A 25,008-nucleotide genomic window follows, 5' to 3' on the forward strand; every position below is an offset into this window, starting at 1 on the left:
CATCTCAGTGGAAAACAACCCTGTTGCTTCAACTGGGTTTCTCAAACTTCTCCAAGGGCATTTATACATATACATTTGTCTGCTCTGCCATGCCGGAGATCCAGCATATCAAAGCAGACTTGATTAATCTAACCTGTGAAGTATGCAAGCTGATGAGCCCAGCACTGCATCACATGCATTTGTATCAACAGCAAAATGTGCTGAGAAAACAGCAGCAGTGTGCTCTCGAACTAAAACAACTTTGATGCGTTTTAGTTCAGAAGCGTGCTGCTGCCAGCATTTTTTCAGTGCCAACGTGCATTTTGCCATTCATACAGATGTACATGATGCAGTGCCAAGGGCTTTTAAAAGTGCCTGGCGCTGCAGTGCAAGCATGTGTACAAATGCCCCAAGAACTTAAGGGAGTCCAACTAGATTGTGCACAAGGTTTGTGACCCAACCATGAAAATATACATAGAAAGAGGTGCCTGCCACAATTGTTTAGTTTCACTGTTTTAATATCATGAAATAAAAGTACAAAAAACTTTACAGGTATATTGTTTATTACATGAAGATATAACAGTTAACATTTGCATCTATTTTGTGGTGAAACCTGTATCATCAGTAACTCCATGTCAAATACTATCCACTAATTTGACTACCACATGTGCATTTTATTGTAGGATGAAATTGCAGAGGTAAAGGCAACAAATCCTGTGAGGTTTCATTATAACTGAAAAAAATATTCTGCACATTCGCAACAGAAGGTGTGCTCCAGTAGACCATCTATATTTAAATACAGGTTTCACCTTTTGGGAGGCTTTCCAACAGTGTTAAGACGTTGGTACTAGACAGCATTTGTCTAAGGGATTGTAAATGGGTTTGTTTCTTGTAGTACAGGCTATTAGCATTCTGGTGTCCAACTGTCTATAGGTTTGCAAAGATAAACAATGCGTGCATGTGTGAAAGGGGCACGGGTGAGGCCACGTGCAGTCTTGACATAGCTTGTGCTGTTTACTGAATGTATTAAGATCACTGTTCTTTTCTGAAGGCAGACCATGAATCGTCTCGTGTAAAGTGCAGGAAGTCCATCAATTGGCAGTTGTTAACCAGTAATAAGTAAAATCAAGTTCATCCACAGTGGATATCTGGGAATGGTTGTTGATTGATGCTGCTGAAGAAATAATCAACTAACAAACACAACTGGGAGTGAATGCAGCAAAATCCTATTTGCCAAAATGACAGCTGCATGTCTTTCCCCACACAAAGCTGATTTTTAACCTCAGCAAGTATGTATAACACATCAGCAAAGATGGAAAAAAGCAAACCCGTACATTACAAATTACCTGCTCAAATGCCCTGGAGTCAGTTCCATATGTGCACCTTACATTTTTAGACAAACTTTCAGGTAAGAAATTACTTATGGCAAACAGACTGATCTGGTCAAAAATGCTACATTCCTTGTTGGACTGTGTGGCATCTCTGCAAATAATTAATCATTTCCTGAAGCATGCATGAAACCAAATTTTGAGTTTACAAATAAATAAAATGGTGCTCGCCATTATTTTTCATTTTTTATATATTTTATCATCATTTATTGAAGTGATTAAACTCAGTCCCTTAAGGATGAACTTTGGGGGCATTTAAAATAACAATAATAATAATAAAAAAAAAGGATTTGGAAACAGACCACATTTAAAATTGGCCAAACTATGCTTTGTTTTTTGAAGGATCATCCTTGTTTCTTCTCTTTACATCCCAATTATAAACTCTAGCCATATCTGAGGGTATAGTTAAGGAACTAGGGAGTTTTTGGGTTTTTTTGCAAACACACACACACATGCACCCACTCACTCTATAATTATGTCCTAGCAAATGAATCTCTCTTGTTACACTGATTCATGAATGACACTATAGAAGCTGATTAACAAAACAGCTGACTGGTAGTACAGAACCTTGATGCTGTAGAAATTCTGACGGTTGACGCATGCAGATGCCCATACTCATTACTGACCCTCTGGTTCTTCACAAAACCCTCTGTTCAGTATCAGAAAAATAGGGATGCCCATGTCCTTTCTGCATGTACCTTTGTCTTATCATATTTACTTCCACTGTAGTTTCTAAAAGTGCGGTTTCAGTCACAACTAATCCCCTAGCTGTTATACACATTTCACATAGGAGGTAGTCATGTTAGTCTGAAGTCAGGCTGACATCTGGGCAGGGTGGCATCTTAAAAGACTAGCTTGCACAAAGACTACATGACTAGTTCATAAACATTAGGAAGATTAGTTCAGGCAGTCATGATGCCCTACTCCCAACAGTAATAGCTCCCTAGTGATACCAAGCACTATTTAATTAATCAGCCAGCCACATTAAGGAGTGTACTCCTCAGAAAGGACAGATATGAAGAAGAAACAATGCAAAATGAGTGTCTCACTGTGAAAAGCCTGGAGATGTTCATTTGGGACTGTAACACTGCTCTGAACACCAGCAGCAGAATTGGACACTGCTGGTAGATAATCCAAAATAGTACTTGGTCATACTCCAGTATGCCAGTAAATCCAAATGGCCAACAATTCTAAGCTCTTACCTGTGGGGATGTCCACACTGAGCATTCTGAGGTTACCTAGCACAAACGCTGTACTGCTCTGGGTAGGCTGCCTCTTGAACTGAAGGCAGAACAGTTTCAATCGTGGTGTGAGCGGACCAGCCAGCACTGGCACTTAGTAGCAACAACCAGCCCGCCTAGAGCACTGCATAAGCAGTTACGCTGTTCCAGATACAGAAGGTAGTGCACATGGGAAGCAGCAACCACGTTTGCGGCACCACTGCCTGCCCCAGTAAGGTTGTAACCTGGATATGGATACGGCCTGTTTTTGAATTGCACATTTAGTACATGAGCAGCCATCACATTATACTGGCAGCTTGTTCACAGGCAAATTATACGTTAAGTGACCCCTTCCTCACACCAAACTTGAGAGACATGATCCATTTTTGCGGCTTGGGAAAGTGTTTCGACCCCTTTAGAAACTGAAAGCAAATAAAACAGCACTAAATATACTTCCTTTTTTAAAAAGGTGGGAAAAAAATTGTGCAGCAGTCTTAAAAGGTTTTTCCCCTCAGAAAGGATACTGACTTCCGTAGTGGTGAACTGATCTCTAAGAAAATCCAAATCTTCCTCTAGTGAATCAAGATTTCTTGTAGCTGTGGAAAGATTCTTTTCTAATAGAGCCTGGGCTTCATCAATATCATATTCAAGCATCACATTGGCCTGAAAAAGAAGGAGGCATTTAAATTCTGATAACACTTTTACTCCAAGGAGAACTTTATGAATGTATCAGACTGTTTGTAATATATGTAGACAGAAACCAACATGCCTACATCCAGGCTACAGACAGAAACAAGGATGAAGGGATCTACTTGAAGCCTCCATCACCTTCATGAGTGTTATTCAGCCGTGTGTCTGTTGACAGTATTTTTGTCCTAACCAGACACTTCTGTTCAGGCAGACACACATACACGGAGAGTTCAGGGACTTAACTCAGAAGTCTCAAAATAAGTATCTTTGCAGGTAAGGGGGTGTCTGAATATAGACTATGCTGGCTTGGTACTGCTTCAATATTTAAGGGTCATCTTGTTTTCAAGCTCTGACCCAACCACTGACTGGGACTTTGTATCTAAACACTGGTAAAAGCAGGGAAATTTGGGTTTTAGAACATGCAAGTGCTTCATGAATGTGATTGGAAGCAGTCAGAGATGGCCAACCAATACAGAAAACACTAGCAGGCCCAAATATTAAAATAAATTGTATTACTGTGCCCTCAAGTCAGATGTTCTGGTATCCAGAACCACAGTCCAATAATTCAAATACCTTTAATCAATTACTTATCAATTAATTACGATCTACTAGGGATCATGGAGACCACTCCTCACATGACTGGAATGTAGCTATAGAGGGCTACAACCTCCACAGAAGGGACTGAGTAGGGAAGAAAGGTGGAGGTGTAACTCTCTGTGAGGGAGCAGTACACCTCCTTGGAGGCTGACATCAGCTCCAAAGAAGAGTAGCTCAAAACCCTCTGGGTCAAACTACAGGCAGGGTGTGGTGAGGGAGACCTAACTGTAGGTATATGCTACAGACCACCAAGCCAGGGGGAGAAGCTTGGTCTGGAGTTTTCGAGAACCGGCAGAGGCCATGCACTCACAGGACATGGTTGTCACAGGTGACTTTAATTACCCAGACATTGCTTGGGAGGAACGCTCGGCCAAGTTGGATCGGTCGCGTTGCTTCCTGACCTGCATCGAAGAGCTCTGACTCTGGAAACGCAAGGTCCAACCAGAGGTAATGCTCTCCCAGACTTGGCCTTCGCCAGAAGAGACAATCTGGTGAGTGGCTTGAATCTAGAGTGTAGCCTGGGTGACAGTGACCACAAAATCATCATGTTCACTGTCCGTCGCAAGGCAGGCAAATGAACTAGCAGGGTTGAAGTTTTGGACTTCAAAAAACCAAATTTCAACAGCTCAAGGCATTAGTAGAGGAAGCACTGCAGGACCTGGGACCGAAGGTGAACGGAGTACATGAAGAGTGGTTGTTCCTCGAGGACACGCTCCTCGAAGCACAAAAGAAGACCATTCCCTTGCAGGTGAAAGGTAGCAGAAGGACTGGGAAACCCTCTTGGCTTTATAGAGATATCATAGTCTTCTTGAACAAGAAGAAAGAAGCATACAGACAATGGAAGCTTGGGACAGTCCTCAAGGAGGATTATACAACAACAGCCTGCACTTGTAGGACAAGATTAGAAAAGCTAAGGTGGCAACTGAATTTAAGTTAGGAATGGGAATCAAGGACAGGGTGTTGGACTCGATCTGCTAAGGTCCCTTCCGACCCAAACAACTATGAATTTATGACAATAAGAAGTCCTTCTTTAGGTATGTTGGGAACAAAAGGAAAACAAACAGACGTGTGGGGCACTCAAGTGTGGGACACTCAAGAAAAAGTTGAACTCCTGGGTGACTATTTTGCTTTGGTATTTCACTGGACCAAGGGGAAAATCATGCAAGATAAGGTTCAGAGGGGCCATGGTAGGATTGACCGCCTTCCTATTGTTGACGCTGAGCTGGTGCGCGATCAGTTAGACATTTATAAGTCAGCAGGATCAGATGCACTTCACCAGAGTGCTGAAGGAGTTGGCTGAGGTCATCACAGGGCCTCTGGTGAAACTCTTCCAAAACTCGCGATGCTCAGGGGAGGTCCCTGATGACTGGAAGAGGGCCAGTGTTGTGCCCATCTTCAAGAAAGGGAGGAGAGAGGACCCAGGCCACTTTAGACCAATTAGCCTAACTTCAATCCCAGGGAAAATCCTGGAAAAATCCTGGAAAAAGGAGTCTGTGTGTGATACGTTTGCATAAGGTAGGATTCTGAACAACAGCCAGCATGGCTTTGTTGCAGGCAGGTCTTGTCTTACCAATGTCATCTTCTACAGGCAGGTATTTCACCACCTGAATGAGAGACCGAAGGTTGGAATTATATACCTAGACTTCCAAAAGGCTTTTGGTCTGGTATCCCATGATGTTCTCTTAGGAAAATTGGAGGATTGTGGGCTTAACTGTTCGATGGTTAGGTGGGTAGGAAACTGGCTGCGGGGTAGGACCCAGAGAGACCTGGACAGACTGAAGAGTTGAGCGGATCAGAACCAGATGGAGCACTTTATACTTCTCATTGCTGAACTTCATCTGGGGACAAACAATCCCCAACCTAACTTACAGGCTTGGTGGTGCCAATGTGACTAGCACCACAACTGAACAGGACCTAGAGGTAATAACAGACCATAGCATGAACATGAGCCATCAGTATGATGCTGTAGCCAGCAGGGTAAACAATACTCGGGCATGCATCAACCAATGCATCTCATGCAAAACCAAGGAAGTTATTCTTCCACTTTACTCAGTATTGGTGAGACTACAGCCAGAGTACTGCATCCTGTTCTAGGCACTGCACTTCCACAAGGACATGGAAAAGTTTGAGTGTCCAGAGAAGAGCCACCAGAGACTTGCAAGGCAGACCATACGAGAAGAAGCTGAGGGACTTGGGCCTCTCCAGCCTAAAAAAGAAAAGGCTGAGTGGGGACTTGGTAGCAGCTTACCACTACATCAGGGGAGTACATCAAGGGCTTGGCAAACAACTGTTCAACAGGGCACTGTTGGGGAAAACCAGGAGTAATGGCCACAAGTTCCTGGAAGACCGCTTCAAGCTCAACTCTAGGAAAAATTTCTTCACAGTTATGGTGTCCCGACTGTGGAATAAGCTGCCTCCAGAGGTGGTGCAATCACCTACCCTGGAACTCTTCAAGAGAAGACTGGATGGCCACCTCGCTGGGCTCACCTGACCCCAGTTGTTTTTCCTACCTAGTGCAAGGGGGCTGGACCCGATGATGTTGTGAGGTCCCTTCCAGTCCCTTACAATCTGTGAATCTGATCATAAGGCATCAAGAAAACTTATAGGTCTTCAGATGATATGAATAAATTAAGTATAAGCACTGAAAATAGGACAACATCCTTAGCGGTGTTTAAACTGCTCTGCTCCGTTTACTTCACTGCCAAACCAGAGTTTTTATTGCAAAATGCAGACCATCAATGTAAACTGCAGACTGCTTACGTTCTATTCTGCTGCATGCATAATCAACACAATTGCCAGTTAAATATTCCAGACTCAGAATATACTCTGCGTGGGTTCTGTTCCCTCCTGGAGCAGACCTGGTGGCAGCACAGCCCGCTGGCCATGCAGTAGTGTTGGCATTGCTGATTGGCCAGGCAGGGACCATGCAGCAGCATCAGTGCTGCTGCTCCATGCCTAAGAGGGAATCCAGCCTGAATCTGAGCAGAACTGTGCCTGGCAGGGCAGGAGGCTGCTGTGGGTCTGACTCTGGTCCTTACTTGGGCTCAGAGTCAGAGCCACAGTAGCCACCTGCCTCCCATTCCACACTGTGCACAAATCTAAGACAAGGGGCTTCCCTCCCCATGCTGACTGGGAGAAGCGGGGGGGGGGGGGTTACTGTTAGATTTGGGTAAATACGAGTCTATAGGCAAGTCCCTGGGTAACTTCCAATTTATGCTGGATTTTTGCAAAAAGCTGTCACCACTTCTTACTCCCGCTAATGCTTCAGAGGCATAGGTATGGGGGCATAGGAGAGTTAGAACTTGGTTAGTAGCTCAGTTGAAGCAGAAGCCAAAACAGGCTACAAGATCTACCAAATCAAAGACAATGGGGTTGCAAAGACATAGTTAAAGAATTTTAAAATTATTAGTGACAATACAGCCAAAGAGATCACTGCTTAAAATCTTCAGATCAAAGGTTCAAGGGATCATGTTTTAAACAGCGTCACATTCTTTTGTACTACTACAGTACCTAGGAGTCCGGAACCCTTCCTGCTAGGGTATATGAAGAAAGAACAAAAAACTGTCCCCAAAGACCTCATAAGGACAAAGACAAGAGCTAAATATGGAAGTGTTTGGGAAAGGAACAAGAATCACACATTTCAAATGCATGCCAAGCATCATCTCCTCCCAGACCATCACTTGCAAAAAAAAGTTACTGTACTGTAGATAGCACTTTCTTAAAAACTCGTTTTGTCTTATAAATTGGGACCGCTGCTAAGCAAGTTGTTTCTCCATGGAATAACAGGCACTAGGTTCTGCAAATATCTGCACACAGAACTCCCATTGTCTTCCACTGGGCACTGGTACATGAAAGAGTAGCTCCATCAGGCAACACGCTATTTTTCCTAAGATTTTTTTTCTTTAATTAGACAAATTCTTCCCTTTCGTGTGACCCATGCAGCTCCACTAAAGGCAGTGGCTGCCTTCTCCTCATTCCCCATGTATGTTATCTGTACCAGTGAGGGGGTAGAGATGAACAAGTAATCTTTTATGAACCTACTCGTTATTTAAAGAATGTTTGAGAGCAGTGGCATTCAGCAATTTAGGTTAGATACTAGGAAAAAAACTCTCCCCCTAGGAGGGTAGGAAAGCACTGGAACGGGCTACCCAGAACGGTTGTGGAATCTCCATCCTTGGAGGTTTTTAAGACTTGACTAGACAGACCCTTGGCTGAGATGACATAGCTGGGGATGGTCCTACTTTGGGGTTGGACTAGATGACCTTCTGAGGTCCTTTCCAAACCTAATTTTCTATGATTCAACCCTTTTAGCCTCCAGGCTCCTCTCAATAACTTTTCTGAATTCAACATCAACCTAGTTGAGAATTACTAAGCTACAATCTAAATTCAGAACAGCTCTGGAAGGGGGACCTTGAAAACTGAGAACTACTGATCCAGCTGGTGCCAGGTGAGGGCAGTCAAAGCAGGACTTCACCCTGCCAATCCCAAAATTTGCCATCTCCTTCTTCCCTGGTTTGACACTGATAGGGTAAAGCGTGGCCCCCACCACTGGGGCTGCCCCTCCAGGATCTTGCACAGAATGACTGCAGCCCTCTGCCCCAGCAGCCCCTGCTGATGGTTACAAGAAATAATGGCCATAAGCTAGCAGAGAGCAGATTTAGACTGGACATTAGGAAGAACTTCACAGTTAGTGGCCAAAGTCTGGAATGGGCTCCCAAGGGAGGTGGTGCTTTCCCCTACCCTGGGGGTCTTCAAGAGGAGGTTGGATGGGCATCTGGCTGGGGTCATCTAAACCCAGTACTCTTTCCTGCCTATGCAGGGGGTCAGACTCAATGATCTATTGAGGTCCCTTCCGACCCTAACATCTATGAATCTATGGCTCCGAGAATTAAGGAGAACGAGCCTGGCGGAAAAGCACAAGTATGCAGCCCCCGTGTCTGCCTGCCTACAGCACAGCATGCTGCTCAGAGTCCACAGGTGGCTGAAACAAGGGCTAAGGGGTGCCAATAGCAGCCCCCCGGAGGAGCAGACACAGATGCCCTCTGTCCATAGGATGCTGGGGTAGACACAGGGCAACAGGGAGCGCTTACCTCCATGCAAAGAGGCCAGGTGCTGTGGCACTCTTAGAAAGTATAGCACCCCGGGGTACAAAGGGAACCCTCTGATCAGGACAAAAATCACTTATTTAGAGAAATTCTGCATTTACTTACCCCCAGCCACAAACACACTTTATCTGTAGGCGGAACTGAAGCTTTGCAATAGAGGTTATCTGCCAATAAAAACCTGGTCTCCATTGGGTTTGTGGACTCCTGAAGAGGGATCACAGAAATGTGTTGCATTTTCATTGCAATTGGTTAAGATAGCAATATAAAATCTATAGTAGGGAGTGCACTATTCTTATTTTTCTTGATGGTCACAGTATAATATTAAAGCTATAATGAACTATTGTGAAGTTTTACCTCAAAATAGATGTTTCAAGGGTCACTTCACATTTTAAGAAGGTATATTCATATGCAAAATGGCTATAGCTATAAAGACTAGCTTTAGCCCATGAATTCCAAGCTTAGCTACAAGTTATATGCTATTGAAAGTAAAGTTAAATGCATACGTATATATATTTTTACTAGCTTTCACAAAGTACTACATATGCCTTAAGAATAATTATGTTACTTTACAAAAGCAAATTAATCATGCTCCCCAAAACACTGCAGCATACTCTGTTTGGGTAGAAAAGCAATCAGGCTTTAGTCATTCACACCCATTAGACATTCAAAACAATTTACCTTTTTCTTCTGCATGTGTTTTAAAATTTCTAACGTCTGTTTGATTTCAGGAATCTGACTTTTTAGCCTGTGAATTAACAAAAATAGTCATAGTTACTATTTCCTACACACACACCCCACACAGGGTTTTCCAAACAAGTAATAATTTTACTTTAGGATCTAACCTCCATCTGAGAAGCTCAAATTCTAAGAGCCTTCTAGACTTACAAAAAAGAAAATGTTATGCAACTTGTGACAAGTTACCTAAAGATATTTTGTCTACGTTTTACTTCCTTCCGGTCCCAGAGCTCGTTATTGATTCCATGAAAAATCAGCCCAAAACACACAGATTTCAAAGTGCTGTACACCAAACATTATCATTAATATCTGGTTTAACAAATAGAAGGCCATTTGCCTGCTCTCCTGGCTGGAAGAAGAATGCCCAAATTACTCAGCAGATATACAGATTTCTTTTCCCTTAAACAAAATTAGATTTTAAAGCATTAAGTCAATAAAGTGAGCTCTTAGCATGTCCAGACAGACTATTCAGACCTACAGAACTCTTCTAGTCATTCTAACAAAAAGCATAATTAAGATTAGACATTTTACACAAGCAATCCACTTCTGAATAGACAAAAGATTCAACAAATGCACTTGACTTTGGTGGCTGAGGGTCACAGAAAGTTAGGGTTGGAAGGGACCGCAGGAGGTCATTTAGTTCAACCCCCTGCTCAAAGCAGGACCAGCCACAACTAGATCATTCCAGCTAGGGCTGTGGAGCCAGGCCTTAAAGCCCCTCCAAGGGTGGAGATTCCACCACCTCTCTAGGTCACCTGTTCCAGTGCTGCACACCCTCCTAGAGAGAAAGTTTTTCCTAATATCTAACCTAAATCTCCCTTGCTGCAACTTAAGACCGTTGCTCCTTGTTCTGTCATTACTGAGAAGTCTTGCTCCATCCTGTTTTAAATACCTAAAGGGCGATTCCAAAGCTGATATCAAATCCTCCCCATACCTTCTCTTCTTCATGGCAGGTCTCAACTCTAACCAATGCAAAGAATTGTCAAGCACAATCATCTGACGTTGCATTAGAGCTGACCGGAAGTTTTCTGAAAGAATAGTTTTTTCCCTAAATGTGCCAATTCATTGGAACCAAACTGTTACAGGAACACGTGGCAGCTTCAAATCAATGAGATGTCTGGTAAGTTGTTTTCTAGCTCAGGGGTTTCTCAACCTTTTCCTTCCAGAGGTCCCCTACAGTATGCTATAAAAACCCCATGGCCAACCTGTGCCACAACAAGTTTTTTCTGCATATACAGTAGATTAAAAGCTGTATTAAATTGATAGTTACAGTTAAACACATGCATGTAGTGCATAATATAAAAAGGTGCAAAAAATACAGGGACAAAAAATGACGATTGGCATAAAATAAGTTACAATTATTATAACTGACAGTAAATAAATCATCATTTATAACAGGCTTCTAACACGCTATATCACACCCAATAACACATGCAGACGTGTTTCACACATGTGCACAGGTTTTATGCCCCCCCAATCACCCTGGTCACAAACGTGCATGCACAATCATCCCTAGCAACGCACAGATTGCACACACACCACATGCGTGCAGTCACACCGACAGACACACACATGCACACCTGCTGACACGCAGAGGTTTCAGTGATGCAGATCTGAGAGAGGTGGCTTGCCTTCCAACCACTTGTTTTCCAGGCAAGAGGCCAGTCCCAGGCACACGCACGCGCTCACACACACACCTGCCACTGACTGCAGGGAGAACTGCCCAAAGGGCCCAGAACATAGGTCACTTCCTTGCCACGGCTGAAGTGGGTGGGAGCAGCCTGCAGGGTGGAGAGTCCCCGAGATAGAGCAGTCCCCTCCACTGACGTTGAGCCCAGCCCAGAGAGGGGGGATCCACCCATCCCACAAAGGGCAGCAGCTCATCACCTCCACCAGGGAAGCACCATTCCTTCCACCCTGCCTGCCTGCCTGTGGGCCCCACAGCACTGCAGCAGGGGGAGGGCACCGGCCCCTTCCTTGCCAGCTCCTCTGCGCCACCGAGGCCACTGGTTATGCTCTCTAGTTTATTTTGGCAGACACCTCGAATCCTGCTCATGGACCTCCAGGGGGCCACAGGCCCCCAGTTGAGAACTGCTGATCTAGCTCACTCATCTGAGTTGAGTTAGATGCAGGAGCGGCGAGAGACATGCGGGTGAAAGCTCGCTGCGCCCCCGCTCCCCCGAAGCACCCCAGAAACCCTCCAGCAGCCGCGGAGCCCCCTGCTGACCCCCAGCACAGCCGGGGTAAGCGGGGCCCGTGGAGAGAAGGGGCTAACCCCCTTAGTGTGTGTGTGGGAGGCGGCAGCTGAGTGGAGTCGGGCCGGGTCAAGCCCCGCCCAGGCCCCTACTTGGCCCAACCCCCCAGGGAGAGAGAGAGAGAAGGGGGGGTACTCACCAGCCCCCCTCCAGTAAGGCAGGGTCCCCCAAATCCCGGGCAGGGCCCCCTTATTTGCCTTAAGAGCAGCTTCCTCGACGGCAGGCCCACTGCGCATGCGCGCAGTTTAAAAGGGCCCGCCAACCGGGAAAAAGCCCAGTTAGACGCGGGAGCGGCGAGAGACGTGCAGGTGAAAGCTCACTGCGCCCCTGCTCCCCCGAAGCCCCCCAGAAACCCTCCAGCAGCCGCGGAGCCCCCTGCTGACCCCCAGAGCAGCCGGGGTAAGCGGGGCCCGTGGAGAGAAGGGGCTAACCCCTTAGTGTGTGTGTGGGAGGCGGCAGCTGAGTGGAGCCGGGCCGGGTCAAGCCCTGCCCAGGCCCCTACTTCGCCCAGCCCCCCAGGGAGCCATGCGACCGGAGCCGCACGAACAGGCTGCACAAACAGGCGCGCTTCTCTGCCGGCGCGTGAGTTAGCGCGGAGTTCGCGTGGGAGGGCGCCGGACCCTGCCTGCGCACCCCCCAGGGTAGAAAGTCCCAGCCGTAGCCAGCCTACCTGAGGCATGACACGGATGGGCACGCGCCGCACCCCGAGGGTCCCCTCGGGCTCCGCGGCCCCCCCTCTGGCACCTCAGAGACGGCCACCCAGACGGAGACCCTGGTTCCGGGCTCCATGCAGACGGAGCCCCTGGCTCTCGGCTGCGGGGGCTGCCTGTCCCTTTTTCAGGCTCTGGGGCCTGGGAGCATGGCGACCTCCCCTTGCGGGGTCTGCTCCCTTTTGGGGTCTCTGGCACGCCAGCTGGAGGAGCTCCAGGCCACAGTCCAGAGACTGTGTGCCATCAGGGACTGCAAGCAGGAGATAGACTCCTACTGCCAGGCCCTTCTCCCCCGGGAGGCAGAGGGTAGATCACAGTCTCCCTCCAGGCCAGAGGAGGACTCTGGGACCTCCTGCTGTGTCCAGCCAGGGGCATGGGCCAAGGTGGTCAAGGGCCCTAAGGCCCGCCGCACCAAGGCCCCTCCCCTGCCAGAACTGAGTGACACGTACGCACCTCTTGCTGCCCCAGCAGAGCCTGCTGAGTTGCCGGCCCCCACAGGCAACATGGGCCTAACTGCAGCTCCCGCCCCTGCTCTCCCCAAGACAAAATGTAAGGTGTTTGTTGTGGGAGACTCCCTCCTGAGGGGGACGGAGGGGCCAATCTGCCACCCTGACCCCTTAGCCCGGCAAGTCTGCTGCTTCCCAGGGGCCCGCATCCGGGACATTGCGGAGAGGATCCCCAAGCTCCTCAAACCCACAGACCACTATCCCATGCTCCTTATTCATGTGGGCACCAATGACACGGCTCGGAGCACTCCCAGCCAGGTCATGAGGCGCTACAGGGATTTGGGAGCGGGGCTTAAGGGTCTGGGGGCACAGGTGGTGTTCTCGTTGATCCTCCCAGTCTCAGGCTATGGGCTGAGAAGGGACAGGAGGATCTATGTGGTCAACCAAAGACTGCGGCGCTGGTGTCATCAGGAAGGCTTTGGCTTTCATGACCACAGCCCGCTCTTTGGCGAGAGAGGCAGCGAGCTGCTGGGAAGAGATGGTCTCCACCTCTCTCCCCTAGGGAGGAGGCTCTTCTCAGCTACACTGGCTGACCTGCTCCACCGGGCTTTAAACTAAGCCCGTTGGGGGAGGGGAGGACTACTGCCACTGCTGGCCCGCTGAACAATCCTTGCAAAGCCAGCGGATCACGGCACTCAAGGGAGCCCACCCCTGCCCCAGCCCTGGTAAAATCTGTGGGCAAGGAAGGAGCCCCCCAGGGGGCGCTTGCCTGCCTGTACACAAATGCCAGGAGCTTGGGGAATAAGCAGGAGGAGCTCATCCTCCTGCTCAGTGCAAACAATTACGATGTCATAGGGATCACGGAGACCTGGTGGGACTCCACCCATGACTGGACCACGGGGATAGATGGCTATACCCTGTACAGGAGGGATCGTGTAGAGAAAAGGGGCGGGGGTGTAGCTCTCTATGTTAAGGAAAGCTACACGTCCCTGCAAGTCGATATTGGCGACCAGGGTGGACGGCTGGAGACCCTCTGGGTTAAAATCCGTGGGGAACACGGCACAGGGGACACAATGGTGGGAGTCTATTACAGACCTCCCACCCAAAGTCCTGAGCTAGACCAGGAGTTTGCCCGGGAACTGGCTGAGGCAGCTTGCTCCAGGACCATGGTTGTCATGGGTGACTTCAATTACCCAGACATCTCGTGGGAGGATCGCTCAGCAAAATCTGAGCGGTCGCAGAGCTTCCTCTCGTGCGTGGATGACCTCTACCTGACTCAAGAAGTCTATGGGCCAACGAGAGGCAAAGCGCTGCTCGACCTGGTGCTGGCTACTGGGGAGGACCTAGTCGGCGACCTAGTGATCGATGGGAAGCTGGGTGACAGCGACCACGAGCTGATCACCTTCACCATCCGCCGAAAAGCTGGCAAGTCGGTCAGCAACACGCAAGTCCTTGACTTCAGGAAAGCCGACTTTAACAAGCTTAGGAGGCTTGTCAGTGAGGCCCTAAGGGACTGTGACCACAGGGAGAGGGGAGTTCAAGAAGAGCGGTTGCTCCTCAAGGGAGCGATCCTCAATGCACAAACTAAGTCTATTCCATCTCGGAGGAAAGGCAGCAAGAGGGCACAGCAGCCCCCCTGGCTCTCCAGGGACCTAGCAGACCTCCTGAGGCTAAAAAGAAAGGCCTACAAAGGATGGAGGATGGGAGTCACCTCCAAGGAGGATTATTCTGCACTGGTCCGGTCCTGTAGGGAGCAGACCAGGAAAGCCAAGGCTGCAACTGAACTCCAGCTAGCTTTGAGCATCAAGGACAATAAAAAGTCCTTTTTCAGATATGTGGGGAGCCAGAGGAAAAGCAGGGGCAACGTTGGACCCCTGCTGAACCAGATGGGGCAACTGACAACTGACGCCCAGGAAAAAGCCAACCTATTAAATAGGTACTTTGCGTTGGTCTTTCATCAGCCCCATGGGACGCCCGTGCCTGCTACAGGGCCGGGAAGTCCGGGTGAGGGTGATCCCCTGCCCTCCATTAATGCTGACTTTGTGAAGGAACATCTTGAGAAGCTGGATACCTTCAAGTCAGCCGGCCCTGACAATCTTCACCCCAGGGTACTCAAGGAGCTGGCGAGCATCATAGCCCAGCCTCTAGCATGGATCTTTGAAAACTCTTGGCGCTCTGGTGTAGTGCCCGAAGACTGGAAGAAGGCCAACGTGGTGCCTATCTTCAAGAAAGGGAGGAAAGTGGATCCGGCTAACTATAGGCCCATCAGCCTGACTTCTATCCCGGGGAAGATCTTAGAAAAGTTTATTAAGGAGGCCATCCTTAATGGACTGGCCGACGCCAACATCTTAAGGGATAGCCAGCACGGGTTTGTTGCGGGTAGGTCTTGCTTGACCGATCTCATTTCCTTCTACGACCAGGTGACCTATCACCTGGACAAGGGAGAAGAGATTGATGTCATATATCTTGACTTCAAAAAAGCCTTCGATCTGGTGTCCCATGATCGTCTCTTGGAGAAACTGGCCAATTGTCGCCTTGGGTCCCCCACGATCCAATGGCTGGAAAATTGGCTCCGGGGTCGGACCCAGAGGGTAGTAATTGATGGAAGTCACTCATTGTGGTGTCCTGTGACCAGTGGGGTCCCCCAAGGCTCTGTCCTTGGACCCATACTGTTCAACATCTTCATTAATGATGTGGACACTGGAGTCAGAAGCGGACTGGCCAAGTTCGCCAATGACACCAAACTTTGGGGCAAAGCATCCACACCAGAAGACAGGCGGATGATCCAGGCTGACCTGGACAGGCTCAGCAAGTGGGCGGATGAGAATCTGATGGTGTTCAACACCGATAAATGCAAGGTTCTCCACCTTGGGAAAAAAAACCCGCAGCATCCTTATAGGCTCGGCAGTGCTATGTTGGTTAGCACTATGGAAGAAAGAGACTTGGGGGTCATCATTGACCACAAGATGAACATGAGCCTGCAATGCGATGCTGCGGCTAGTAAAGCGACCAAAACGCTGGCTTGCATCCATAGATGCTTCTCAAGCAAATCCCGGGACGTCATTCTCCCCCTGTACTCGGCCTTAGTGAGGCCGCAGCTGGAGTACTGCGTCCAGTTTTGGGTTCCACAATTCAAAAAGGATGTGGAGAAGCTTGAGAGAGTCCAGAGAAGAGCCACGCGCATGATTAGAGGTCAGGGAAGCAGACCCTACGATGACAGGCTGAGAGCCCTGGGGCTCTTTAGCCTGGAAAAGCGCAGGCTCAGGGGTGATCTGATGGCCACCTACAAGTTTATCAGGGGTGACCACCAGTATCTGGGGGAACGTTTGTTCACCAGAGCACCCCAAGGGATGATGAGGACGAATGGTCAAACTACTACAAGATTGTTTCAGGCTGGACATAAGGAAGAATTTCTTTACTGTCCGAGCCCCCAAGGTCTGGAACAGCCTGCCACCAGAGGTTGTTCAAGCACCTTCACTGAACACCTTCAAGATGAAACTGGATGCTTATCTTGCTGGGATCCTATGACCCCAGCTGACGTCCTGCCCTTTGGGCGGGGGGCTGGACTCAATGATCTTCCGAGGTCCCTTCCAGCCCTAATGTCTATGAAATCTATGAAAATCTGAACCTCCCCAGCAGCCACCAAGCAATACTGGAGCACCCCCAAGCTCACTCTCTCTTTGGCAACACACCAGTCAGGCTAGTTCTCAGGCAGTCAGTTTTATTTGGTTTAAAAAAGAAACACTTCACCTTTTCCTAAAAAAATAATATTTCACTTTTCCCTAACCCTGGGAATTTGCATTTTGCTTGTCCTAATTTAGGACTGAAGAAGAAAAAAAGTTTCCAAAGACTCAGCATCGCTCAGATTTGGAAATCCATTTCCTGACTACCTCTAGCTTAAATGTAATAAGATTCGATTCCAGTTTTGTTGAAAGAGCCCAAATAGCTTTTAAAAATTACTACTAGGTAGCTGGTAAAACTTCTCTGAAAGATGCCAAGTGCTTACTTTGGGTCAAGTTCCTCTTTTGGATATGACCGCTCCTATTTATTCAGATTATGAGAGGAAGTTAGGAAAAAAAAGTTACCAAGAGAATATTAGGCAAGCACTGCAAGATTTCTGATCGAGATCGGATGTGTTTCTAAGAGATATAATCTTACTAAATCAGAAGTTCTGAGTTGACGTAGAAATGATCTGGTTATGTCAGATGTCAAGTCTGTGTTATGCCAGAAGTCAAGCTAAACTTTTAATAGTCTCTTCTGGCCTTCAAATTTACAAATTTATAACCTGGGACTCGTTAATGTTGCTATGCAGTCTTTGAGAAAAAAAGGGGGAGAGAAAAGCTGCATCTTTCCAAGCATGGTTCATGACTGGCTTTGCTAATACTTCCTATCGCTCCTTAGAACATTAAAAAAAACCCAAAAGACCAAGCTCATTATGTTCAGAAATATAAATAGTTAACAGTTTCCAAACCCAGAAAAAGTTGTTACTCACCTCCTTTTCTTTTGAGCAAGATTAAGTTCCATAAATTTATATTTCTGGTACTGTTCATCCAGCTTCTTAAGAACTATATCTGCTGTCTCATTTCCAGGCTGTTTCATAAAAGAATCTACATCTTCCTTTACAAAAGAAATAAATAAATCAAGTGTTATACAGGCTGCAAGTACCATTACTACTAATAATGAAATACTGTATAGTAGATTTCAGACCAAGGACAATTTAGGTAGATGAAACAACTGGACTAAAGTGCAATGGTTTTGGACCTTCAATAGCTGTTTACCCATCATATTTTGCAGACTACCCACCTTTTCATACACAGAGTCTAGATCAGGGGTGGGCTAAATGCTGCCCACCAGGCCATTCTATCCGGCCCACAGGGCCCCCCCCCCAATTTAGAAAATTAATATTCATTTGCCCTGAGCTGCCTATCATGTGGCCTTTAATGGCGTGCCAAAACTCAGTAAGTGCCCCTCTGCCCAAAATAATTGCCCGGCCCTGGTCTAGATCATGCACCACAGGCACAGAGTATAGTTCACAACTATATTTGTTGGCTCGTTGGTATTTGTTGTTTTTGTCATGGGCAATATGAAACTGCGTGAGCCACTTCCCCACACAAGCGGGAGAACCTTGATACCTCATTTAATAAGAGATACTCCAATAAGAGGAAAAACTGAGATGTCAAGAAGTGTTTCAAGTGACATTATTCAGGATAGGAAAAGCTAAAGAAGGGTGGGGAACAGGAGCCCACTCTGACTCTAAATACAGTAAAACACGGAGAAGAACTTAACTATTTACATAAGGTTTTGGTTTCTAAACAAACTACAATTACTCAGTAAAAGATCCAGGGTCATCTCAGACAGCTCAGGAACAAATTCTATTCACTACACGGTTATAGCCGGGGCAAGTCTGCAGCTCTGGGTACAGAGGATAAAGAAAGACAACGGGATCAGAACAGCATCTGAATTTAATACGCCACGGTATAAACTGGCAAACACTCTCTCCGTAAACAAGAGCTCTTATTTTTGCTGTGTTTATTTTTTTAAGTGCTCACTGATTGCAGGCACCCGATTTGAGGCATTAAGTAGTGCATCTAGCACGGGGCAGCGCTCCCCTACGAGCTGACCAGACGCCAGCGCTTCCTTAGGTCCTTACTGAGTTTTCAGAAGCATCAAGTTGGGCCCCAACGCCCTCTTCCAAGAGCCCCGTTACCGCGCGGGGTCCGCGCGCACCACAGCAGAGGAAGAAGGGGAAATTCAAAGAGCGGGAGTCACGGGAAGACGCACGAAGGCCTGCCGAGGTCCCGGCCAACCCTAATTTCCTATGATCCTTCCCTCATTTTCTACGGCAAAGCGTTTCAAAGAAGCGACGACCGGGCGGGCACAGGGGCCGGGAGTCGCACGCTCCCCGGTAACACTACGGGGCTGAAGAGAAAGCAAAGCCCGGATCTCTGCTCCGGGCCGAGGTTTCAGCAGGAGGAAGGGAGGGGCGAGCACAGGGCAGCTCCGGAGAGACCCCGGAGGCGGCGGGTCCGAGCCGGGCAGCAGCTACTTTCCGCCCCATTCCGCGCTGGCCCCAGGCCCGGGCAGGAGCCGGCAGCGTGTGCGCGCAGGGCCCGGCCCGGCCCGGCCCGGCCCCACCCCAGCCTAGGCCCGCCCCCCGCTCAGCGCAGCGCAGCCCAGGCCGCGGCGGCGCCGCTCACCACGAAGACTGCCTCGGGGATGCCCAGGTGGCCGCGCCGGCCCGCGGGCCCCTCGCTGCCCCCCGCCTCGGCACTGGCGGCCGCCGCCATCTTGGGAACCGACGCCGCGTGCGTGCGTGCGTGCGTAGGCCCGCGCTCAACGTCACCGCGCCGCGTCGGCACCGCCCCCTCGGTCGCGCCCATTGGCCGCGCCAGTTGGGTTGGGGGCGGGGCCTGCGAGGAGCCCGGTGTCTCCTTGGCAACGGGGCTGTGGCGGGCCCCTGAGGAGCGCCAGCCCCGTGCCCCCCCCCACTCGTCACTCGGATCTAAGACGACCCCCACTCCCGCATCTGGAAAACGTAGGGGCCAGTTATCATTTTACTACAGAAGCGAATTAGAGGAGCTTCGCCTGGAAAGTGCCGAGAGGAAAAAATGGGGGGGGGGGCATTGCTTCCTGCACCCCCGCCCTGTCAGAGGGCTCGGCCCAAGCGCTTGGAGGTGGGTGGAGTTTGAAAACACCAGCTCTGACGTCAGCGTACCAATAGTCATTTGCATCTAGGCAAATTACCCCGAGGCTTAGCTGACCCAGAATGGATGCCCTTGAACCCTTTCCAAAACCGCCACGGGGTTTAGCGCGGGGGCCTCCAGAAACAGGCTTTTAAGCAGCACTTTTATACCTGTTCATAGGTAGCACGAACTAGGCATATTTGCAGTTGAAGGGTGGACAATAAGGTTTCACTGCGTGTGAATGTAAAACAAGGGGGTTCCCACCACCCTGACGGGTACGGGGGAAGACTCGTCTTGTATTTGAGTAAATGCGGTGTTTTTCTCCAGTTAGAGAAACCAGAAGCATTATTAATATAATCAGGGCCCAGGGCGGTGCGACTGGGTTTAAGATCGAAGCCAGAACAAATATAACGTCCCTAGAGTGAGTTAAAAAGCAATCTGCACGGCTGTGAAACAGGAGCTGCGTCCCCAGCAGCAGCTAATAACCCACAGACCTGCAGCACAACGGTCGGCTTGGGAGCAGCAACATGAAGGCGAGTAGGAGAGAAGAGAGGGTCGTTAACACTTGTGGAAAGGGGAGTTTAGGCCAGCGGTTCCCAACCGGTGCGCCATCAAGCACATCGAGGTGTGCTATGCCATTTTGGGCTGGAGCCGCGCCCCACACCTTAGAACAAGGGGGCCTGACTCCAGCGAGCGATTCAAATGCCGTGCCACCTACTTCCGCCGCTCTGCGGTGGTCTGCCACTTTCTTCCCCCAACCCCTACCCGGCCAGTGTGCCGTGGGGTAGGGGAGGCCATGTAAGCATGCTGCGGGGTGAAAAGGGTTGAGAAGCTCTGGTTTAGACGGGGCGAGTACCTTACAGTGGAACGCAGTCAAGTGACAAACTTAGCGCTGCCTGACTAGAAATGCTGCTGCTGCTGCCGCCAGGTGGTTGGTTTTAAACATTGGGCAGAGCAGGAATCAACAGGGGCCCTGCTCCCGCTTTCTAGGCAGCTTTTTCCAATGCCTGACCACTCTCATAGTCAAAAAGTTCCTCTTAATCGCCAGTCTGAATTTCCCTTGCTGTAGCTTGAGGCCACTGCTCCTAGTTCTGTCCTCTATGGCTACAGAGAAAAAGCCTATCTTCATCCTCTCTGTAATTGTCCTTCAGGTTTTCAGATACCTAAAGGGTGATTACAGAGAGGATGAAGGTGGATTTACAAGGAGAGATTTTTCAATTAAAAAAAGAAAAAGAAAAAAGACATTGTTTTTATTCCTCTTGAAAAACATGAATCAAAGTACCAGAAACTTAATGTGCCTTTGCTTAAGGCACATTAAGGCGATTTAGGCATATTACCCCCAGGCTAGCGGGTGTGCTCCAGGAAGGGGTCAGCCAGACGTGAGACACCACAGGGAGGCACCCAGAGCCTGAAATGTGGTCAGGCGCAGTGAGGTGGGTGGTTCAGTGCAGGAGCACCCCCTACTGGCCTGCCACAGGCTCTTCTTCTCCACGTTCACCAGTGCTGTGCACATGGCCACATGCTGCAATCCCGGTGTGAGCAGGTCCAGGGAAAACACAATGAATCCAACAGCTCTTTCCCACTGTCCCTAGTCGATGGGGAAGTGCCTTGTTTAGACACCACACCAGAGAGACAGTCTCCTCCGGTGGGTGCCCCAGCACCCAGCTGGCCCTGGACCATCTTGCACATTGGGGTCAGCAGAGATGCCGCACAGTGTGGTCCTTGGATTTCCCTGGGACGTCTCCATCTACATCGTGTCCAAGCACAGCCCTGCAGAGAGAAAAGGGATTGAGTTTAGTCTTTGTAAGGGACCAGCTACACAAAAGAAGGGACTGCACTGCAAAGAAAAAAGGGAAGCTTACAAGAAATAATGGCCATAAGCTAGCAGAGAGCAGATTTAGACTGGACATTTGGAAGAACTTCTTCACAGTTACAGTGGCCAAGGTCTGGAACGGGCTCCCAAGGGAGGTGGTGCTCTCCCCTACCCTGGGGGTCTTCAAGAGGAGGTTAGCTGAGTATCTAGCTGGGGTCATCTAGACCCAGCACTCTTTCCTGCCTATGCAGGGGGTCGGACTCGATGATCTATTGAGGTCCCTTCCGACCCTAACATCTATGAATCTATGACTACGCATGGACATGCTAATGCACATTAAGGCACATTAAATTTAGGTGTGGACAGCTAAGTTGCATTAGTGCTAGCACATCTGCACTAATATGTATTAATATGGTGTTTATCTATTGACGCACTCTGCATTAATGCACAATAGCACATCTACATGTGCTAATGAGACTTAGTTATTCCCACCTAAATCTGATACCTGTTTTATGCAGGTATCAAATTTAGGCTCACATAGTGCACCTTAAAAATGGCAATGGAAAGTTAAGGGCATGCATGTATAGGCACACACCCTTAATGCGCCTTAAAAATGGCAATTTTAGACTAAGCCTGGCTAAGAGAGGCACGTGTAGATGTGCCCACTATTCTCTCAATAGAATTTAATTGTGGACTCAGTTTAAAAAAATAAATAATAATAAAGAGAAGTCTCCCTCATACTAAAATACTTACACTTATAATCTTTGTTATCCAGCATTTAAGTAACCGGAACTTCTATTAACTGGATTTTCCAGCCAGCCGGACACACACAGCAGTGCAGAAAGCTTGCCCACCACCTTGGGCTGCCCCTGCCCTGCTTGCAGCCCCTGCCACCCCCTCCCTCCCCACCCCACCATGCTCCACGTTATCTGAAAACTCCTGCCAGTTTATTTCAGATAACTGGAACTTTTACATAACTGGCAATCCCCTTACCCCAGGGATGCTGGACAACAGAGATTTTACTGTAGAAGCAAAAGCTAGAGGGTACCCTGCATACAATAGGATTATGTAGCCATACATTGTGTTGCCTCTTCAAGATGTTGCAAAAGACTATCCTGAAATTCCAAATTTCTTGTCAATTTCCAGCTGCTCTGTTGATATACCTGCACCTAGCTCTTTACCAGGCTTGTGTTTTCCTCTGCATTGAGAAACAGAAGGCAACAGAAGGCATGGACTACTCAAATAGGAGATACTGGAAGGAACATATATTGGAATTCAGGACTGCAGAAAACAAGATTTAAAGTTGTATGCACTACTTTGGAACAAATATGGGATAGAAAGGAGGCAGCAGAACAATTTTTGCAGGGCTCAGGAATTCCAGTGCAGTTCGGTGGTGGTCGAGGAAGCTGTCTTCTTCAGAATTCAGTCAGCTAGAGAAAATGTGAATGCAAGGAATTTGTAATCAGTGCAACGTTCCTTTTCCTCAAGGTTAGTACCAAATAACTTTAACTCAGTCATACGCCCTAAGGAGGCAAATCAGCTCTCTCCAGTCCCTGAATATAGGACTGTGTATTGTCCTGCAAATGGCAGCTGGAAAGGGCCCTGCTTCTGGTGTGCTAAGAAAGCTGCTGTGAAGAGCCACAATCACAGCACTGCAGAGGAAATTTGGACCCAAGACTCAGGGAATGTATCAAAGGGCACAGGAAGTCAATAAACCTCACTAGTTAGCAATGAAACTTGACCAGCCCCTACCTATAGCAGCAGAACAAGTCAATTCCCTCACTCTTCCTTTCTACCTTATGCAAAGATCCCTATAAAATATTCCTGCACAAACTCAGTGTACTCGGGCCAGAGCAAGGTTTGTTCCTCAGTGCATACAAAATGGTATTGACCAAGCTTGACTTTTTCAGTTATAAACATGAGTAAAATATCGTATGATTTTTTTTGTTCATTGCATGATGTTAAAAACAATAGATTAAAAAACATTCCAGTTTCTTCTTATTAATAACCACCACAGGCACATTGTAACACAATTATATTAGTCTTACTAGATGTAGTGCAGTAGTGCATAGAGGGACCAGAGCCTTGGACCAGCACCTCACTGTAATTGGCACTGCATAAGTGGAACAGAGGGTGTCCTTACATTCAGGAGTTCACTGTTTAAGCAATGTTAAATGGATGTGTTGAAAAACTGGTTAACCCATTAAGGTGAATTAAGAAATCATGCGAAAGCCTCTTAGCAGATTCTGAAAAGAACTTTGATAACCAAGTTGACCAACTGGCAGTCAAGCAAATTTTCCACGGTTTTGTCTGTACAGACAAAGAGGAGGATTCTTGGTGGCAGTAGAAGAATGCTGAAGCATAAATTTGGACTTAATTTAAATTATATAAATATATTTTAAAGACATCACAGTTGAATGGAAATAGCTAATCCAGCAGCAGCCGCGTTCACCCATTTGGATGTAGTTGTTGGGACATCCGCGCCCTAGTGCTAAACACCTGCAAAACAGGAATAGATTCATTTTGAAATCCTTAACTTTATATTACATCAGTTTGGTTAGCTTGAGATATTTCTATCAGAGAATTTCACTTGTATTTCATTCAAGATCAGAACAACTCCCACCGTAACCAAACTCCAACTGGACCTGCAGGACACTAGAAATGCAACTTTGCAGCTCACTACTTAGGCTGTTGAATTTTTTGCTTCTACTTCAGGTACTTGCTTGTGTAATTACTAGGCACCTTGTTACATGTTTGAGCTGCTCAGATGTTAATGTCAGCTTGAGTTTGAAGCAGTCGTACCTTAAGGACAAAAACCTTCTCTGACTGTGCCTGACTTACACAGCTGTGACTTGCCACTAGAGCAGTGGTTCTCAACCCTTTTTGTACCAGGACCCATTTGTAAACATTGATGGTCAGTCCTGACCCAGTGCCCCTCACTCCTGACATGTGTGGGGCAGGGGTTGGGGAGGGGAGGGGGGCAGGAGTGGAAGGCAGTTGGCTTGGTGCCAGAACCTCTCCCTGGGCAGTAGAGTTCAAGGGGTGGAAAGTCTGTCCACACAGGAGGGTGGGGAAGGGAACACTGCATTCTAGGATGCTGGAGGACTGCAGCTTGGACAGCTCATCTGTGGGGAGCGGCCACACATTAATGGGACATGAGTTGATTAACACAGATCAGAGATAAACCAGCTCTGGAACGGGGTAACTTTAAAACCCTAAAGTGTGCTTAAAACTAGTTTCAGGTGTTAACGTGTGGACAATGCAGGGGTTAAAAGGTACAGGAACACTGTAAAATTAATATGCAACAAGGCCCCAGCATGCTTTTCTTTTAAAAAACCACACTAATGTCCAACCTGTTAGTTAGATAGAATGGGAGATCTAGTTAGA

General features: G+C 48.0%; 1 protein-coding gene and 1 long non-coding RNA gene across 2 annotated transcripts; one reads left to right on the forward strand and one right to left on the reverse strand.

The window, feature by feature from the left end:
- Positions 1-476: 476 nt before the first annotated feature.
- On the reverse strand, positions 477-19,439 carry VBP1 (VHL binding protein 1). The gene is made up of 6 exons (XM_014607187.3): positions 19,323-19,439; positions 17,618-17,742; positions 9,658-9,724; positions 9,085-9,183; positions 3,112-3,250; positions 477-1,760 (listed from the first exon to the last, which is right to left on the reverse strand). Exons 1-6 carry the CDS (start codon positions 19,410-19,412, stop codon positions 1,690-1,692), a joined length of 591 nt encoding a protein of 196 aa, XP_014462673.2. The 5' UTR covers positions 19,413-19,439; the 3' UTR covers positions 477-1,689.
- A 103-nt stretch (positions 19,440-19,542) lies between these two features.
- Positions 19,543-23,611, forward strand: LOC109283240 (uncharacterized). The gene is made up of 2 exons (XR_002090333.2): positions 19,543-19,799; positions 22,768-23,611. It is a non-coding gene; the product is annotated as an uncharacterized LOC109283240 (long non-coding RNA).
- The last annotated feature ends 1,397 nt before the right edge of the window (positions 23,612-25,008 follow it).

The sequence above is a fragment of the Alligator mississippiensis genome, chromosome 8, assembly GCF_030867095.1.
Source record: "Alligator mississippiensis isolate rAllMis1 chromosome 8, rAllMis1, whole genome shotgun sequence".
Classification (NCBI taxonomy): domain Eukaryota; kingdom Metazoa; phylum Chordata; order Crocodylia; family Alligatoridae; genus Alligator; species Alligator mississippiensis.